Genomic DNA, 21,023 nt, shown 5'->3' on the forward strand with positions numbered 1-21,023 from the left:
GTCCCAAATAAGAATGGCAGTCTGGCAACCAAACCTGGCTCATGAGGCTGTGAGTCATCCGTGCTCTACAACCTAATTCTAGGTATAATTTCCTATTTATGCCTGGATCAAATACTCTGACTAAAAAAAAAGAAACAAAAACAAAAAACCCTTGGCTTAAAAAAATTGAAGTGTGTGTGTGTGAGAGAGAATACACACACACACCAAAATGCTCAGGAAGATGTACTCCATCATATATAAAAGAGTATCTTAAAAAAATTCCCTGGGGAAATTTCCAGCCCTTTATATAGTGCCTTTCTTACCCTTTCACTCCCATGAACAACCTATAATCTCCTGACATAACCCAGAAGAACGAATGCAAAAGAATACCAACTTCAAATCAATACTTGATGCTTGAATTTACATTCAAGCTGGATGAACAGTACTCAAATCAATTTAAAACATTATTGAATAATTCTACATTTAAAAACCAATAGTTATAGAATTCTTTTAGTTATTTACATAAATATTTTCCCCAATGGTGCCCCAAAGTTGCTTATTTGGTTCTCCTGCACTCCACGTTATCCTCTCAACAACCCACTGAGAAAGGTTAGGCTTAGAGTGAGTGACTGGCTCATGATCACCCAGCAAGCTTCCAGGAGTGGGGATCTCAACCCTGGTCCTTTTGAGTACATATTAAGGTATATTTGGTAACTATAACCTTAGCCCAGAAAATATTTTGTCAGATATGAAAATTTTATTACATATTCATACTGATGTCCTCCTGTGTTTCAAACACTGTTTTATGGAACTACTAATCTATTTGAAAAATATTGTATAGTTGCTACAAAAAATTAAAATCAATTATGTTAATTTATTGTTTATTTATTTTATTTCATTTGCATCCCGCCCTCCACTTACGAGCTCAGGGCAGCTAACAACAGTTAAAAATATAATGTTAAAAACAGTCACAATAAAATAATTAAAACATTTCATACAGTTCAAACATTTCACTAATTAATTAAGACTAATTAATTTCAAATGCACAGGAAAAAGTTTAACTATCCCTATTGTGTAAAGCACAACTGTCTTTTAAGATAACAATTTACTGAAAACACAAGTATAGTGTAACGTAGTCATTCCTGAAATAAACCAGAAGTAAGCATCTTGAAACTGTGATTATTACAATGTTAGTGTTAGGCTAGCACTTAAATTTCTGTCATGGAAAACAGATGGATTTCAAGGTGCTAACGTTTGGTTGGAATGTCTCCCATATTATTTTTAGGTATTTATACTAAATTGATATCTTCTTTTTATTGCTATTCTTGGTTTTCACAGACAGTTGTTTTAGCATATCATCAATAGAGGATGCAGGCCAGTAGACCTGTAGCAGTTACAGCAACAGTGCCGCTGGAATTTGCCATACAAATTCATCTGAAATCGTCGTTTAACCTCTGAACACTCCTGTCTTATTCGCCATGTTATGAGCTTATAATGCAGGAGCCATGTATGGCAATGGCCAGTAGTCATGGCATTTCTGGGCCCTGGCAAAAATGTTCCATATTTATTACAAATCAGAACTTTGGCACCTTAAATTTTACAGAAAACATTACCTAGGCAATGCCTGGTGAAAATGTGATACTACACAGGTTTCCCAATACTTTTGTGAAACATTTTCACGACATTTCAAATACTTTTTTTAAAAAAAGTAATATTAACCGACTATGTGTAACTTCAAGTAAGCCATATACTCCACCTAGGAATTAGGGAGATGCCTGTAGCAGGAAGAGTAAGAACTTCCAGGAGGACTTGTACTTCCCTTGCACCAGGAAAACATTTACTATCTGCAAACAATTTCACTATTCCTGGCAATGAAATTTATTTATTTATTTATTTAGATTTTTATTCTGTCCTCTCCATAAGCGGGGTCAGGGTGGATTACAACAAAAGAAAACGTAACGCAATACTTTAAAAAATCATGGAATCAATCATTAAAACAGTTAAAACAATCTAATGTAAGAGAAGGTGACATAATATACTAAATTTTCACAGTCTCAGAGCTGGAGCCAATGGTCCAATAAGATGTAATCAAACTCAACTGGGCCGCCTAAGATAGATAATTCAGCAAGGGAGGCTGATTTAGTTTGGAAAACAATTTAGTTTGGACAATGATTTAGTATGAATAACAACAACCAAAGGGGGTTTAAAAAAACAGGTTGCTTACCTGTAACTGATTATCTTTGAGTGGTCATCTGTGCATTTACACCCTTGGGACATATAGCACTTGTGCCAGCTCTGATTGGTACTATGAAGCTGCAGTTCAGGGATTTTTGCGTCCATGCCTCTGAGCATGCCCAGGGACTCCACTATGCATGCTCAGGAGGCGGGATGCCAAGATCCTGCCAGTTTCTTCTGATCACTGATGAACCCAATGGATAACTGCAACTGGGCTGATAGCAGAGATGGACAGGCAGGTGGTGTGAATGCATAGATGACCACTCAAAGATCATCAGTTACAGGTAAGCAACCTGTTTATTTTCTTTGTGGTCTCTGTGCATCACATCCTTGGGAGAACAACAAGCAATAGCCTACCTGGAGGAGGAAGCCGGCAGTCATACTGTTGCAATCTGCAGAACTGAGCAATCCACTTGCATTTGCCTTCGCTCGCTGACATCGAGAGTGTAGTGCCTGGCAAAGGTGTTTGGGGTCATCCACATTGCTGCTTCACATATGTCCTTCAGAGGAACTGTCTTGAGAAAGGCTTTCAATGTTGCTAGGGCTCAGATAGAGTGTGCCCTGATGCAACCTGGTAAAGACTTCTTGTCATGTAGACAGCAGAGCCTGATAACCTCTGTAATTCATTTTGAGAATCTTTGGGAGGTGACCTTACATCCTTTGGAGGGATCAGAGTATGTGACAAAGAGGTGATTGGTTGAATGAAATTCTTTGGCCCTGTCCAGGTAAAAAAGCAGAGTTCTTTTGACATCCAAAGTGTGGAGAACTCATTCCTCCAGAGTCTGAGGAGTAGGATAGAAAGCAGGAAGCATCATTTCTGAATACATATGGAAGTCTGAAACAACCTTTGGAAGTAATTTGATATCCGGAGAAAGAGTCACCCCTTGATCATGAAAATGAAGGTAAGGCAGATCAGAATGGAGGACTGAGAGTTCACTGACCCGTTTGCTGGATGTAATTGCAATGAGGAAGACTGTCTTCCAAGAGAGCAAGTGTAGAAGGCAGGTTGTCAAAGTTTCAGAGGGCTTCTGCATCTACCCTTGCAAAACCAGTTGTAGATTCCAAGACAAAACTGGTTCCTTGGTGGGGGGACAGAGGTGCAGCAACCCCTTCAGAAAATGCTTGGAGATAGAATGGGCAAAAATGGAGGAACTTTCCACTGGAGTGATAGGCCAAAATGGCTGCTAGGTAGACCCTGATGGAGGAATATTTAAGGCCTTTGTCCACCAGATGCAATAGATAATAAAAGATAATCTGTAAACCTGCTTTGCCGGCAGCAACTGAAGACTGGGAGACAAAGGCTACGAACATTAGGTTTCCTACTATTGTTCTGAACATTCTGCATTCTGTCAGAGAAAAAGGCTACTCTGTCATCCACACTGTCAAGTTTTAGATGGGGGATGTTGTGATAGATTACATCTGCCCCTTGGAGAGTTGGAAGAGAATTGAGAACTATGATTGCCAAGGCCACTACAGAGTGATCAGAATGCACTTTCGTCATTCCTTTTGTAGTCTGGTGATCACTTGGGTGAGGAGTGGAATCAGAGAGAACATGAACAGGAATTGATAAGACCAATGGAGGAGGAGGCCATGCCCCATTGACAGCAGGTCTACTCCACCTCTGGAGCAGAAGTGGTGACATTTTGCATTCTCCCAGGTGGCTAACACATCTATGGAAGGATGACCCCATGTGTCAAACACCAGGACTAGAAAAGTTGGGTTTAATTCTCATTCGTGAAGAATTTGTGAAGGATGCAGGAATGGACGAAAGCCCTTGAGAAACCAAAGCTGCAGAGGCTGCATCCTTAATTTTGCCAATGTGATGACTGAGGTAGTCTCTGAATAGATTGTGCTCGTGTTGGCCCCATGATTTGATGTGGGCAATCAAGGATGTGATGGCTTGGGCTCCAAGAGGGGGCAGGTACACTTTGTAGTCTGATGTGTTTATGATGGCCCCTATGAACTGTACTCATTGACTTGGGACCAGGTTGATGGACTGAAAGCAGTCTATAGGAGTGAGAGTTGAGAAGCTTACTCTGATTGGCTGAGCCACTTCCATGGTGACAAATGTATCAAGTGGAAGGAGGCAGTCAAGGGGAAATCTCAGAGTTCTGTTTGAAGTGGAGATTGGAGCTGAGAGTGGACTGAGCGAGTGTTCAGTTTAGTTCCTTAGACAGAGCTGGTTTTGATTTAAAGCTCTTGTCTGTGTGAGAGTTGATTTGTGAGAAGGGGCTAACCATAGCTCTTTCTGGGAAAAATTCTCAAGGCTGTGGCACCAAGTGTCACAAGGTAGAGTGACTCTGTAAATCTCTACTGAGGAGTTCTGTCAGACCAAGGGATAGATAGAACACCAAGACACACACTGTGAGAGGGACAAAAGGTTCTTCTGGCTTTGTGGAAATCCCAAAAGTCAGACCTAGAAGTGAATGAGGTGCTAGTGTGAAGAGCCCTCAAGGGTGTTGGTGTCTAGGGTATAGCTATACAGTCTAGAGGATACCTATTTGCTAGTGGAAAGGGTCTGTGAAGGGAAGATCTGTCACAAGTTCAGTCAGTCCTCTGAGTGAGTGAGAGAATGTGTGGATATATATTAGAAAAGCCAAAAACAACTATAAAAGTATTTCTGTAGTGAATAAGTGTTATCCAGTGTGAGGGAAACACTGGTTTTTTATATTATAGTTTCAGCCAGCCAATATAAGAAGTGTTCTTGAATTTATTATTACTTGATTTTCTACCCACCAACTGATTTTTTTATAAACAATCATCTGATATTATTTCCTCCCTTCCCTGCACATAATAAAACCTATTATTTGGTTGGACTTTAAAACACTATCAGTGGCTTCATTATTTCTGACAAGATTAATTTTGGGTTCTCCTGAGGTACTGGGTAAAGGTGACAAAATTCAAAGTGGTCCCTTTTTTACCCACTGACACTGACTCTCACAGATTCTATGAACTGTACTCATTGACTCAGGACCAGGTTGGATTTCTTTAATTTGACACATAACCCTAGGGCTTTCAGTGTCTGTAAAGTCTATTCTATGTGTTGGACGAGTTGACTGCCTGAGTCAACTACCAGTAACAAGTCGTCTATGTGGGGGGAAACAACAATTCCATGAAGGTGAAGGTGCACCACAAGTACTACCATAGTCTTGGTAGAATCTCAGAGCCCTGGAGATCCTGAAGAGGAGCACAGTATATTGGTAGTGGTTGTTGCCCACCACTAAGTGTAGATATTGCCTGTGACAATGCTTGATGTTGAGATGAAAATGAGCGTCCTACAGGTCTATCATGTCCATTCAGGCTTCCTTACTTAGGAGAGGAATATGTGAAAAAGAGTTGTCATTCTGAATTTGTGGTAAGTAATATGTTTGTTCAGAGCACAAAGGTTCATGATGGGGCGAAGTCCTCTTTCTTCAGGACCATGAAATAACAGGAGCAAAACCTGTGTCCCCTGGACATGTTGGGAACTGGTTTGATAGCTCCCTTTAGGAGGAGAGATTGGACCTCTTCTTGAAGAACTCTGAAAGGAGGTGGGGTGACAATTCTGGGTATTGATGGCACCTGCTCAAATTCAATTGCATACACTTGGGCAATGATGGAAAGCACCCATTTGTCTGATGTTTTGCTCTCCCACGAGTGGGAATGGGGGAGAGTCAGGTGGCCCAGGGTATGAATGAAGGAATCCAAGTGTCTGGTTTTGGTAGATTCTGTTTGGGTTGTTCAGCTACCTTAGGGTGTGGCTGGTGGTGGTTGCTGAGAACTTCAGGAGGAATAGGGTCTAGTGTTTTGACCATGAGAACGGCTTTGCCAGGAATGTTCAGGAGATGATCAACTTTGAGATCATTTTGACCAAGAACTAGAGTACTGTTTGGCTTTGAATCGTCTGAAGGAAGATGAGATGCTTAGCATACTGGATGCTTTGATACTTTTGTCCATATCTTGGAGGGAAGTATCAGTAGTAGTGTGAAAGAAACCAATTCCATTGAATGGAAGGTCCTTGATGGCTGCCTTGGTGTCCTGGTTGAAGCTGGTGAAGTGTAGCCAAGGGTGGCAGCAGGGGGCAATGGTGAACAAGAGGGATTTGGCAAAGCTGTCAACATTGTGTTTGACCGAGTTAACTTGTTGTTTGGTCATTAACATTCCCTCTTTTTGTATTTTGGACAGAGTATGGCACTGTTCATCAGGAAGAGACTGCAAGAAAGAAGAAATCTGATCCCAAAAGGCAAACTGATAGCAGCCTAGGCAGGCCAGGTAATTAACATTCATTATTCCTAAAGCAGCTGTGGATTAGAATTTCTTGCTGAAGGCATCTATCTTCTTATCCTCTTTGTCTGGGGGTGTCAAGGTGGAGAGTTTGCCCTTGGGGATGAAGTTACAACTAGCAAGTTGGGCTTGGGATGAGAAAATAAAAACTCTGTATCCTTCTCTTGTACTTTATACATGTGACCTAGTCTCTTTGAGGATACTGAAGCCAAGACCAGTTTGTCCCAAGGGACCTTGACAGCTTGAAGCATCATACCAGTTAGAGGAAGGGCTACAGCTGTGGAGACATCTTTCTGAACACTGTTGAATACAAGGTCAATGACCTCAGGCTGAGGCTGGCTAGACTGCTAGACCCAGGGTGGTTGCCATCCTCCTAATGAAGAAACTGTAAGATTTTAAGTCTTCTGAGGGAGAGAAGGTAGTGTCCTCAGTAATGGGTGTTGGAGGTGATGGGTTGTAAGGAGGGTGGTCTGAACCATAATGGTCTGAATCTGCTCCATTCGAGATACATGTGGATTCAGAGTCAGAAGATTCAAATTCTGATCAAGGCTTCGAAACAGAAGTCAGAGTTGATGCTCACTTCGGCCAAGGAAGGGTCAAGATTGGTGCTGAAGGTGCTGGATGCTCCAGCTTGGGCTCTGATGGTGCATCCTTCTGATGAGTATCAAGTGACTTCTGGGAGGAGCAGCAATCCCACTCTGTATGACTTCTAGGTGGGAGCAATGGGTAAGGTCGGCGATATAGACCATAGATGTAGTTGAGTTGTCTTTGGTCCCAAGGTGGTGGTCCTGCTTGGTGGTGCCAGCGAGGGTATTGATCATCATCAAGGTGATCCCAATAGTAGGTGTCAATAGGAGGGTCTTTAAATCCCTCAGATGAATGCAAGGTCATTGGTAGTCAAAATCCTGCGGTCTGTGTCAGGGAGAGCTTGCTGTACTGACCAATGCTGAAAGAGAGGAATGCTGAGACTGTTGTGTTAGGTCAATCTGCTCAATATCAGAGTCTGGGATATGAGTGGACTGGATAGCTTGACTCAGATGTGTCTGAACTGAAGAGTCCATCAAACACGGTGATGCTAAGATTTGAGCAGGAACCAACTTCGGAGGCGTCAGGTCCAATAGGGATGCCAACAGGATTTGATAGGCACAAGTCAGAAAGGCCGTGGAAGGGCTTGGTGAGGTCTTATGCTTGGAAGAGTGTGACTGATGTTCCTTGGTTGACTTATGCTTTTGCTTTTTCTTGTATTTCTTGCTCAGGGAGGTCAAAGAGGACTTCAAACCCAATCCCAATTTCACTTTTGAAGCCAATGCTCCAGTGTGGATGGTTGATACATCCAGAGAGGGCTTCAATGGTGAGGTTAGGCAGATCAAGGTGGATGAGGCAGCACCCTCTGCTGTGGATCCGGAAGCCATCTTGGAACGCAGGAACGCAGTTTGAAAGTGAGCTGCTCCATTTTTACGGGTCTGCTTGCCAAATTTTAGACAGTGAACACAAGTGTCGGTGAGGTGCACTTCACCAAGGCAAAGGAGGCACAAAGACTGTCCATCCAAGGGGGCAAGATTGTTTCCGCACCTGGAGCACCACTTGAAAACCCCCCACATAGGCTAGACGGCCTGAAGGCCATACAGGAGGGAAGGGTGGGAAACAATCCCAGAGACCCACAACTCAGTTTGTCCTTTCTATTTGTAGAATCCATTAAGAAGAGGAGAAAAGGGATGAAGAATGGAGCCAAAGAAGAAGAAAAGGAAGTGAAGGAAATTCACTAACCAGAGAATCGAGAAGGTAAGTCCTTACAACATGACAGTCAGAAGAGAACTGGTGGGATCTTCGTGCTCTGACTCCTGAGCATACATGGTGGAGCCCCTGGGCATGCTCAGAGGCATGGGAGCAAAAATCCCTGTATTGGAGCTACATAGTACCAATCAGAGCCAGTGCAGGCACCATACGTCCCAAGGGTGTGATGCACAGAGACCATGAAGAAGATAAAAAATGAACTGTAGGAGTACCGACAACTACCTGAAAATATGCTAGCAAATAGAGATGTGAGGGATGGCAAAATTTATTATAAACAACTCTCTGCACTGTTTATAATAAGAGAGCATTTAGCCAGAAAACCCAGAAGACTTATGCATCTGGTAAGAAAAGAGGTTTAAAACTGGCTGCTCCAAAGAGAGAGCTTTTTTGCCATCCAAAGGAACGGCTTGCTCTTATTATAAACAGTGCAGAGAGCATTCCTCCCACTAGAAATATAAACACTTAAGTGGAGCTGAGAGGAAAGTTTTTGGTTACAATAAATTTAAAAAATCATTAAGATTTATCCATTTCCATTCAGCTTTGTGTTATATCTCATAATTACCATGGTTTATTCCAGGATGAGAATTTTTAAAGAAAGTAAAGCGGAAGTCTTTGGACATAACGAAATGAGCTTATATCTGGGTGCTCATTGATATTGACCTTTCTTGTAATTTTGTGGATGAACCCTCTTTGTAAAGTTGCGCTTCTCTATAACATCATACAAACAACAGATTTATATGACTCCTAAAGTTACTAAACATTGCAGCCTGTATATCACAGTGTTTGTTCTGAAAAATGACTCTGACACCTGATAGTTTGGTGTAGTGGTTAAGTGTGCGGACTCTTATCTGGGAGAACCAGGTTTGATTCCCCACTCCTCCACTTGCACCTGCTAGCATGGCCTTAGGTCAGCCACAGCTCTGTTAGAGGCTGTCCTTGAAAGGGCAGCTGCTGTGAGAGCCCTCTCCAGCCCCACCCACCTCACAGGGTGTCTGTTGCGGGGGAGGAAGGGAAAGGAGATTGTGAGCCGCTCTGAGACTCTTTGGAGTGGAGGGCGGGATATAAATCCAATATCATCTTCTTCAATAATGAACTGTAATCCCATGTTGTTGATTAATCGCCAGGTGAGGACTGGAGATCACTCAGAATTATAATTGCTCTCCAGATGGCAAAGATCAGCTCCCCTTGAAGTGGGGGGGAGTGAATGCATTTAGTAGGATGTGTGGGAAGATAGCAAGCCTCCTCCTAGACCAGTGATTCCCAACCAGGGTAGCGAACACTTCCTAGGGGCACCGTGAGATGTAGATGCCATTCAAGCCCTCCCTCCGACCAGGCTGGCAGTGCTGCTGTGTGCTCACGCAGGGAGCTCTGCCTGGCCCCACCTCCTCGGTGTCTTCCTTTTGGCACATATGTGCTGATCAGCAGCAGGCAGCAAGCAGAGTAGCCCGTGTCGCCTGCTGCTACCGCTGCCGATGCCTGACACCTCTGCCCCTTTTCCGCCACCCCACCAGGCAGATCACCCAGCTGCTTTCCTCCTCCTCCATCCCTCGGACTGACGGCTGGGTGCCACAGCCAGCCCTGGTATTGAGTTGATGGCAGACTGGTAAGCAGCAAGTTCAGCAACATGCCGTGCCACAAGGAGGGCATGCAGGGGAAAGTTGGCTGGGCGGGCCTTGGGGGCCAGGGCTCTTGAGGCTGCTGAGCGTTATTCCACTTGCACAGAGGGAGTGGGAGGCAGCGAGGCAAGGCAAGTGCACAGAACCAGGACTACTGGGAGATAAGTGAGTCAAGGGGACAGGGAGGTGAGACAGAGAGCAAGCGCCAAGTGGGCAGCCTCATCGGCGATGGCAACAACTCTGCTCTTCTCTAAGGCACCTAAAACGATGGGTGCCAAACTGATGCAAAATGGACCCCCCCCCTTACAAGTGTGGGAAGAGATCCTCCCACGAGTCACACTAAGTTGCAGCACAACTCTCCCCTGCAGGTCACCTCCTCAGCTCCCATTCACTTTTAATGATCTGAAGGAATAGCATAGAGTATTCAGACATGTTTTCTAATTAGGCTTATTTTGGCGTAGCCACTCCTGGATGAATGGCTGCAAAGTTGTAGAGCACCCAATCAAGGGCTAACCATACTGTGTTAAGCAGAGTCACACCCTAAACCCACTGGCATCGATGAATTTAGAAGGATGAAACTCCATTTCGGATCGCACTGTCAACCTGGTTTTTCCTACATGCTACTCCTATTGATTTTAAGAACTACATTGGAACTTTGAATGTAAAGACTATACTGGCTAGAAGAAGCATGCAGTTAAAAATGTGCTTTCTTCTGCTTCCAGTCATATTTGAATGAACCCATACCGTTGTCTGAAGAAAGTGTGCTTTTAGCATACAAAAGCTTCCATTCGCAAGTTGCGCATTCCAGGCTAGCATCACTTCTGACAGTGAAAAATTTTGTGTTGCAGTTTGGTGGACATTTATAAATCACATTCAGAACAGTTTCTTAACATTACTGTTGGGACTTGCGTCTATTGAGTGCTTTGAAGAATTTTAATATATCACACTATTCTATCTTAATTTAATTAGTTTAAATTAAATTCATTTTCGCATCATTAATTAATGAATAAACAGAAACTTAACTGCAATAAACTATTATGTCTCTCACGTAACTAGAAAGTAAATCAATTTTTTAAAAATAGGTGTTTTCCTCAAGGGTACCGTGAGATACAAAGAGCAAGATCAAGGGTACCGCTACATTGAAAAGTTTGGGAAACACTGTCCTAGAGCCTATTCTATTTTTTTTTTCACAACAGACCTTACTTCTAGTATAACATATGACGTTTTAACAGCTATAAACAGGAATAACAAGCTAAGCTTCTATAATCACCACTTGTTTGGATTTAATTCTGGGAGAAAAACAGTGAAGCAAATAAATGTGTCAAAACTGGAGATAGATGTGTAAATCTTTTTTTCCCTAAATTGTAGAGTGCTAAGAATAACTGAGGGAGCCCCGTGGCGCAGAGTGGTAAAACTGCAGTACTGCAGTGCAAGCTCTCTGCTCACGACCTGCGTTTGATCCCAGAAGAAGCTGGGTTCAGGTAGCTGGCTCAAGGTTGACTCAGCCTTCCATCCTTCTGAGGTCGGTAAAATGAGTACCCAGCTTGCTGGGGGGAAAGTGTAGATGACTGGGGAAGGCAATGTCTGCTGTGAAAACATCATGATGCGACATCACCCCAGAGTCGGAAATGATTGGTGCTTGCACAGGGGACTACCTTTACCTTTTTAAGAATAACTGACACCCTACTGTTACACTCCATCCATCTTCTTTCAAGCATGGAGGTAACTAACAGTGTCCTTTCTTTGATGTGGGGTGATTTGTAGTGAGAGAAATGCATTCCAATGAATACATTACATTTTAATATTAATTGCATTACAGTAAAATCACTATTCTAATCTAAAAAGTAAAGGTAAAGGTAGTCCCCTGTGCAAGCACCAGTCGTTTCCGACCCTGGGCTGACGTTGCTTTCACAACATTTTCACGGCAGACTTTTTATGGGGTAGTTTGCCATTGCCTTCCCCAGTCATCTACACTTTCCCCCCAGCAAGCTGGGTACTCATTTTACCAACCTCGGAAGGATGGAAGGCTGAGTCAACCTTGAGCTGGCTCCCTGAACCAGCTTTCGCTGGGATCGAACTCAGGTCGTGAGCACAGGGCTCTGACTGCAGTACTGCAGCTTTACCACTCTGTGCCACGGGGCTCTATATTCTGTTCTAATCTGCTATACTAGACAAGAAATGCAATAAAAAATAAGGATGTATAGCCCTTCTTGGTGAGAATACAGATATAAAAATGAGTTTAGGAAGTAAATCAAGGTTAATACGGTCACAGACCCATCCAAAAAAAGAGAGGGGAAAAAATAAGTAACAAGTGGCATTAGAGAAACCAAGGTATACACTCAGCTTGGGTACAATACAAAATATTATACATAAAAAATTCAGTTTCCATTCCTAGTAAAAAACAAAGTAAATTAAAATATTTCACAAACATTTAAGTGTTTTTATCCGTTAGTTGTTTGAAGATTCTTATAGCCTGTACAGCAAATGTTGCTGCCTTCATAGTAATTTCCTGGTTCCTATCGGCTAAAATCTTATCTAAATAAAAACTAGAATCTCTCCCTGGGAATTGGTCACAAGTAGGAACAGTATAAGCTGAGCAAATGTTCTGATAAAGTTTACATTTAAAGAGAATGTGCTCTTTCATCTCTATCTTTCTGTTTCCGCAAATACATAACCTTTCCTTATAGGGGCACCTTTTATATTTGCCTTCTGTGACCGCTGAAGGAAGCATATTCGCTCTTATAAGTATGAAGGTTCTTCTGTAATCAGGTTTATCTAAATTCTGCAAGTACGGCATCAGAACTATTTGATTCAGGTTTTCTGTACCTGAAGGATAACATTTAATCTGAGACAAGTCGTGTTGTCATTCAATATCTAGAATTCTTTGTTTAAGGAAGGGTTTTGAACTACCTTCTAACTGCATTGTGAGCTGTTTAGACATCCCATAATAAACTAACTTAAATTTGGTGTCTTTAACCCAGTAAGGTATCACAGAGTCTTTCATTATCAGGCTCATTATTCCAGTAGGTCTGGTCATTAATTTATACCAATATAGAAAGATAGAAATCCATAAATGAGCCTGTAAGGTGACCATGCCAGTTTCCACCCGTATGAAAACATTTGAAGTACCAGGTGGGCTTGAAGAACATGCCTTAGAAACTTAGATTGAATTCTTTCTAATGCTTGCCACTGTGTCTTATATGAAGATATACTTAAAGGGGCTCCATATACAGTAGTAGTTGGGCGAGAGATTTAAGCCTTAAAGATCTTAACTGCCGCAACTACATTCTGTCCCTCCAAGTTCCAGAAAAATTTCTCCCTTCTCCCCGCACTTCTAGTTGCATTCATTATGGCATGATCCACATGTGCCTTTCTGGAGCCAGAGGATTGAAGAACTACTCCCAAATATTTGAAACAGCGAACTTGTTCAATGTCTACTAATTTGATTAGCCAATGATCTGAGTTTGTTGGCAAAGACTAAGACTTTTGACTTCTGGTAATTGATTTTAATGTAATTAGAATGACAGTATTGAGCTAAGATTTTCATAGCTCATTTAAGACCGACAGACCAATGTAGTGAGTTAAGAAACCAGTATCGCTGTTAAGTCTTGGAGGGGTTTTTTTTGCTCTGAATGTTTGCATTTCTTAAAACAGCGCCACTGGACTCAAACTTTAATAAGACTAATAAGGCTAGGTTAAGTTCCCTTGAAAACAAACTGAGTAGGCTGATCGATATTAGATTTTATCTACTGGATGTGAACCATAGAACTATACAAAATGGCCAGTATGGTAAGTCTTTGCAAAAAGCAGGTGTTAGCAACTGACAGCTTCCCGGCTAAGTCACATCACCGATGAGCAACTACCCGGCATCTGCAGCCAAATCTATCTCTTGCTCATTCCAGTAGTCCTCAACCTTTGCCTTGGAGCCTGTACAGAAAACACCAGGCCTTCTGAAATGAAGAGGACCACAGCAGCTACCTTACTGCCAGATTTTTTTTAAAATGTTGTCCCTCCCACCTTACCACCACCCTTGAGTAACCTGGCAAAATGGTATGAGCGTTGTCTTGTCTGCTGTTCATTTCATGATATGAAATCACTAAAAACTGCAAGATTTTCAATCATCTACCTAAGAAGGGTTAAACTATCTTGAATTATAGGATATTTCCAATAAAAAAATGTGAGGCTTTCTAAATTATAGCACATCAAGTGCCAAATTTGCCATCAAGATTACACTATTCACACATACTAACCTTTGCAATAATCTGCAGGATCTTCTTGCTCTTCATCATCTGATCCCAAAATTTCCTCTTCAGGTTCTGGTGGTGATGGCTCTGGCAAAGGTGGAGGTGGTGGTGGTGGAGGAGGTGGTGGTGTTGAGGGAACTTTTTGGTGAGGCTCTGGCCTATAAATACAAAGTCATATATCAAGTTTAAAAAATGGTTGCTCATATTCCTTTTGGGGGAACTGGTCCTAAGCCTTGAACAAAGGTTTTTTTCAGGCAATCTTGCCAGATTTCTCTGCTACATCATCATATCTACATCATATGCAGCTTTTGTCCATGAAGGTCTTATGAGCCCTAGCATAGTCGATACAGTGCTCAAAAGACACATCTTTCCATTTCTTCCAGCAGAAGAAATGGCTGGACCCAACCCAATGCATCGGAAAAATAGTTACCGTTTAAAATTGCCTATTTGTTTTTACTTATACTATGCTTTTTTCTTATGGCTCAATCTTACATTTCTGAGTTAAAGCAATATATAATACAAGAAAACCTCATCTCCCTCCCAAGAAAATGCCTGTAGTTCGAACAGGGTTGCTACACCCCTCCTGGCAGCTGGTGTGGGAGACTTACCAGGAAAAAGAGGAAAAACCAGGCCACATCACCAGCATCTTACAGGAAGTGACATCATCATATCGTGACAACACTGATATTTGGGGGAGAGACATATAGCAAATCAGTTTTGCTAACTATTTGGAAACCAAAGAAGGGAACTACCTGGTGATCCTAGGCTTAAAAGGATAAAGTTTAACCTAGAGTGCTGGACTAGAGTCTGGGAGACCTGGGTTTGAATCCCCACCCTGCCAAGGAAACTTGCTGGGTAATGTTGGAATACTCTCAACCTTGGGTGGAAGCAGCTTTGGGTTCCCATGAAAGGTAGGAGTAAATTAAAATTGCCAATCTCCAGGTGGTGGCTGGAGATCTACTACTCAACAAAGGTTTGAGTAGCAGAAAGCAATGTAAAGAGATACATTTAAATTTGGACGGAGGAAGTGACATCACAGGAAGGGAAGGAGTTTGGATGCAGTGTGCTGAAAGTGACACCATCAGAAGAAGTGGAGCTTGGAAGTGACATCACTTGAACTTTGACCTGGAAGTGACATCACAGTATATGACATCACAAAAGTGATGTCATATCTTGCTCCTGGCTCCACCCCCAAAGTCTCCTGGCTCCACCCCCAGGGTCCCCAGATATTTCCTGAGTTGGACTTGGCAACCCTATGGGTAACACATTTTACAAAGCGGTTAAGTTAAAATGTTGAGCTAGACACCTTACCAGCTTTTTTGCTAGTGAAAGACAAATGAGTGATTATTTTAAACTAGAGACATGGAAACAAATAATGAAAAATTGAGGGGGAACCCTCCTTTTTTCCACCAATGTTTTGTTTTCAATTTCCCCAATGGAAACATTGGGGGATGGGATGTTGCAAAATATTTTCTCCTTTTGAATGAGCACAATGGTTTTAAGACTTGTTTTACTAACTAAAGAGGTGCAGTATAAAGATTTTTGTCAACATATGGCAATTTCAGTGTATTCTATATTCGTATGCAGATTTTTTTTAAAAAACTGTTCATTGTTACAGTGCACCTTTGCAGCATTCAATATTTTCACGTTTCACTCAATATTCAATATCACTCAATATTCAAATGAATTACCAGTCCTATTGCGATTGTATGAAACCAGTTCTTTCAAAATAATACATTTCCTTTTGGTTGCAACAAAACTTGTTTCTAATTCAAACTTCTATTTCTTCCTGCCTCTCAGATGCCCAAAATGGTGCAATTCTAGCTCACCTCATGGATAATGCTAAAGAGCTAGAACTTCTGGCAGCCAGACAATTGTAGGATCTCCTGGCTACACTGCACATTTGGAAACAAGCAATCAAACTGTCCTTCTCAGGACTACTAGAGAAGGGGTATAGAAGACTGCATCCAAATCTGCCACATAAATATTGATGGTATATGGGCATTGCCCAATTGGTCTGCATACCATTGTATCAACTTGATTATATATTTTATATTATGATATACTTCCTGTGTGTAACTGCTATATAAAAACTATGATGCCAAAAACTGTTTTAAAAAATACATGTTAGGTGAGCATAAGGTGCGACACTTTGAATTGTTCTCTCTCTTGCTCTCTCTTTGGTATTCAGCATATTCATAATTTTGCCCATAGAAAACTAAGATTTTATACTTTTAAAGAGGCCAAAGATAAGGGATTTTTATTTGACCCTGGATGGGGTATGGCTAATTTTTATTCAGAGTCAAAATATAGAAAAATACAGAGTATATTTACACCTCTACTTGTTATCATTTCTTTTTATTAGCTTGAATATTACATATCACATTTAACTTTGGTTAGCAGTTAATCAGTCCTTTTACTACTTTACTTTTCTTTCTCAGCAGACCTCTCAAAAAATGAAGTTATTAGAGAAGATGTTTCGGAACTTTTGACTCGAAGCTGAAGGCTTCTACTTTAACTTTTTAAAGCTCATTCTGGACTTTTTAAAGAACTGCTGTCAAAGGAAAAGTCCTGATTTGTTTCAGGTTTGCAAACTCTTATTAATTTTCCTCAAAAGTTGCTCCAAATGCCTCTACAGTACATGAATTATGGGAGTTGCTTTTTGGAAAATCAGGGAATACTCAGAAAACATCTTAACACTTGAGACGATGATATGGTTGCTAGGCCTGTGTTGGAAAATACCTGGAGACTTTGGGGGTGGATCCAGGAGAGGGTGGGTTTTGGAGAAGGGAGTGGTATCAGCATGGTACAATGCCACAGAATCTACCCTTCAAAGCAGCCCATTTTCTCCAAGGGAACTGATCTCTGCCATCTGGAAATCAGTTGTAAAAGCAGGAGATCTCCAGGCCCCGCCTGGAGGATGGCAACGCTAGTGATGAAAGGAATTTCAGGATTCATCAGAGGATTTTTTAAGTACAAAGAAATGCCAACCAAAGAGGAAAGACCCCAGGGCAGCGGCGGCATCCTCCTCTTCCTCCTCCTTTTAAAAGGGAAAAGGCTCTGAAGAGGCAGTTTAATGTTGTAACTGGGATGAAAAGTTGAAATTTACCGATTTTGAAAGTCATAAAGCCTAAATTGCTGCAATTAACGTCTTTTAACATCTTTTCTTTTCTTTTTTTTTTACTGAAAATAATAAAAAATTACATAAATTATTCAAAAAAAAAATTATACCCATTTTTAGGGACTTTTGGGACCTAGGATTTAAAAAAGAGAATTTTAGGAACCAAGTATGAATGCTGCAGATGTCACTCAGAAACTCAGAGTGTGGAACACTTCCACCTGGCATCTTGAAGTAATAGGTTCCAGTATAGTTTAAAAACCTTCTTAACCTGGATCTATGACTATCCCCGGGCCGAGAGAAGTCAAGCTCCAAAACACCAGAGCACGGGCCTTCTCAGCTGCGGCCCCTGCACTGTGGAACCAGCTTCCGGAGGAAGTGTGGGCCCTGCGGAACCTGGACCAGTTCCGCAGGGCCTGCAAGACCGTCCTTTTTAAACAAGCGTATACTGATACCGACTGCTGAATTGCTGTGAATAAAGGAACTGCCATCTATATTACTATGGAACTATTTAAACTGGCAGAACCAGCGCCAGAATATCTTTATGGCTGCCAGATATATTTAATTTAACTTAAATTATGTATTTTAACTCTATTAACTGGTTTTTATATGTTTTATTTAATTGTTAAATTTAGAGTTTTATCATCAATGTAAATGCATAAAATGTTGTTAGCCGCCCTGAGCCACCTAGGCGGGGAGGGCGGGATACAAATAAAATCTATTACTACTACTACTACTACTACTACTACTACTATTATTATTATTATTATCTTAATTATGAGCACGCTTTCCTTCTCTACCAAACAGCTCAAAGACCTCAAAAGGAGCCAGTTGTGTGACTTTGAAATCTATCACTTTATTCCACCAGGACCAACAGCACTTTCAAGCTGCTGAAGGGTTCTCACCATTAAGTAGCCTATGATTTAATTTAAAAATGATTATGGCTTTCCCAATCAAAGCAGCAATTTTGGGAGACCCCGTACAAGTGCACAAGTGAAGATGCTACATGTTATGTATGTGAACACATGTATGTGATGAGCTTGGGGACTGAGGGACAATGGGCAAGAGGATCCAAATCCTAACTGTCCTGCTCCAATCACAGGCCCCCGGCTGGTTTGAATGGCCCTACCAAAGACTAGCGCGGGAACACAGTACTGCATATAGCTGGCCCAACAGGGCCTGTTCAGCAGTTACGCAGTTAAGCCATCAGCATGCTGTACTCAATAAAAAGCTTGTTATCACTACTGCCTCGAGTCTTCCATGCCTAGAACCCACTATATTATACTACATATGGAGGGAGGTTAAGACATGAGAGAGAGAGATTTTATATCTCACTGGTATCAGTTCTCAAATATTTTATTGTTGCTTATAGTCTATCTACAAACACATTTGTGCAAATATTTGGCAACAGAATTCAAATGAATTTATTCTCAAATATTTAAATCAAAGTTCATCCATTAAAATAAATGAAATGGTTTGTTCTGAATCAATAGCTATGGTTCTTCTTGTACAATGAAGTATGATTTTAATATGGTATTTACCACTAAAAAGAACAATTTTTTTTACTGATTTGGGTATCTGCACTAGTAAAAATGTGTTAAAACAAAAGTAAAATCCTGGTATAAATATTGAACTAAGGCTTTCACTGGCTGGTCTATTCTGTCATATTCTTGTGACAAGGGTCTAGCAACAGTTGCAAGACATCGATCTTATCATTCACGCTGACACAAGATAAGGAGAACATGATCTGCCTTAGGATGTTGCTGTCTCTTAACCTTTGCTTCTTCCCACCCCCCACAGAAATGTAACGGAATCGTTTTCATTTCCAGTTAGCACAGGAAATATAAACCAGTGCCACAGAAATGCTATAAGAAAGAGAGAAAAGTGGGATTCACACAATTTTAAAATTACTTTGTCTTGTATATCTCCCTCTATGCCATTTTTATAACCGCCCCTTTATCTTGGTTGCATGGCTGGTTCAGCAGTGGAAAATCTTGTGGTACACACAATGCTTGAGTGTAATAATCAGTAGCATCCTTCAAGATGTATGAGAAAAAATGGATATATTATAGCTATACAGATATAGTTCAGTATGCTGCATATTTTAATCATACCTTTAGTTCAATATCAAGAGGTCTTCTTGAATTTAGATAGGATTAAATACTAATCTTAATAAATAATTGCATTAATGCCACTTATGTTCATGGAAATGGATAAATAGTTCAAGATATCTTTGTCACTGCAAATAATTCTGCTAAAATAGGAAGAAGCTGTTTTAGGTGTGTTTCATGTCATTGCTTTTGAAGTCAAACACAGCACCTCTCTCCAAGTAAAAATTGCTTTTCCACTAACACCGCTAACTTCATTTTGATTAGATGTTTTTTGTGACTAGCTTCAAGGTAGTTTTGGTAATGAAATTGATTCAGTTAGATAAAAATATGAAAGGATAAATGATATGATAAAGACAGAACACTAGGGAATATTTTTATATTTCTGATTTGCCAAGTTAATTTCACTAACACATCTCATACATAGTGTTACAGCCTAGTCATGTGTGTTCATTCAGGGCACTTTTAAAGAATTATCCCAGCTTGCCACGAGAAGGTAATTAAGGCAGCTAAAATGACAAGCAACAATTAAACCAATTATTGTTAAGCAACAATATGTGCAAACTGAGCTTAGTTTCTGAAATAAAGTTTGAGGTTATTTTTCTCTATAAATGATAAAATCAGTTGTCTTTCAAACTGAAAGTGTATTTTAGAGTCATTCGTGTTTTACTGTATAATGTTCAGGTTTTCTGACTCTGGGAGAAGAAAATGTGTTAACAGTATCTGAAACCATTACAACTAAACTGGTAGAATCATAGAATCATAGAGTTGGAAGGGACCTTCAGGGTCATCTATCCAACCCCCTGCACAATGCAGGAAACGCACAAATACCTCCCCCTAATAGTGAGTAGTGTGAGTAATTTCTCAATCAAGATCCAAATGACTAGCTTAAGCAGAATTTCATTTATAAGCTTGCCTGCTAAAACAGAGCCATTTTCCCATTTACTTAGAGTGGTGTTTGGAAGCTGGTGATTGGAATAGAAATCTGAGCAAGTTTCCATAGAAACGATGATGGGTAGCAAGTACCAAGTGACACATGTACAGTACTGCTTTGTGGAAATACTATTATTCCTACTTTAGCACACACAAAAATTACAACTTCTCCTTAAAGCTTAAAATACATAAAAATAATGTGCTATACGTGGCATTATGCATTTATTTGGGTCAGCCATAGCTCTGGCAGAGCTGTCCTTGAAAGGGCAGATTCTGTGAGAGCTCTCTCAGTCCCACTTACCTCACGGGGTGTTTGTTGTGGGGGAGGAAGGTAAAGGAGATTGTGAGCCGCACTGAGAATCTGAGATTCAGAGTGAATGGCAGGATACAAATCTAATATCTTCTTCTTCATCATCATCATCATCATCATCATGCTGATTATTTTCCACCTAACACTATTTTGGATCCACAGTGGCATGGGTGGAGACATGGGCAGAGTAAATTGAATAGGTAGCTATTCCTTTCTTATTGGTGCCATCAAGGAGACAGAGAGTGGGGGTGAGCCTCTGCAAAAAAGGCACAACTTCCCATGTATCCACACTCTCCCCTTCTGACAGCAGGTGAACCTTTATTGTCACTGAACAACGTTTGAGTCCAGTGGCACCTTTAAGACCAAGCAAAATTTAATTCTGGGTAGAAGCTTAAACTATCTGGTAGTTTAATTGTTAAAATG

At 41.0% G+C, this 21,023-nt stretch overlaps 1 protein-coding gene across 6 annotated transcripts in view; it reads right to left on the minus strand.

The window, feature by feature from the left end:
• The window catches only part of SRPK2 (SRSF protein kinase 2), a 173,818-nt gene that overhangs the window by 106,797 nt on the left and 45,998 nt on the right, over positions 1 to 21,023 (minus strand). For all 6 annotated transcript variants that reach the window (XM_060244710.1, XM_060244709.1, XM_060244707.1 and 3 more), the window contains exon 2: positions 14,138 to 14,289. In XM_060244710.1, the coding sequence (XP_060100693.1) occupies positions 14,138 to 14,289 (152 nt within the window). The remainder of the gene's footprint in view (positions 1 to 14,137; positions 14,290 to 21,023) is intronic.

The sequence above is a fragment of the Heteronotia binoei genome, chromosome 8 (genome assembly GCF_032191835.1).
Source record: "Heteronotia binoei isolate CCM8104 ecotype False Entrance Well chromosome 8, APGP_CSIRO_Hbin_v1, whole genome shotgun sequence".
Classification (NCBI taxonomy): domain Eukaryota; kingdom Metazoa; phylum Chordata; class Lepidosauria; order Squamata; family Gekkonidae; genus Heteronotia; species Heteronotia binoei.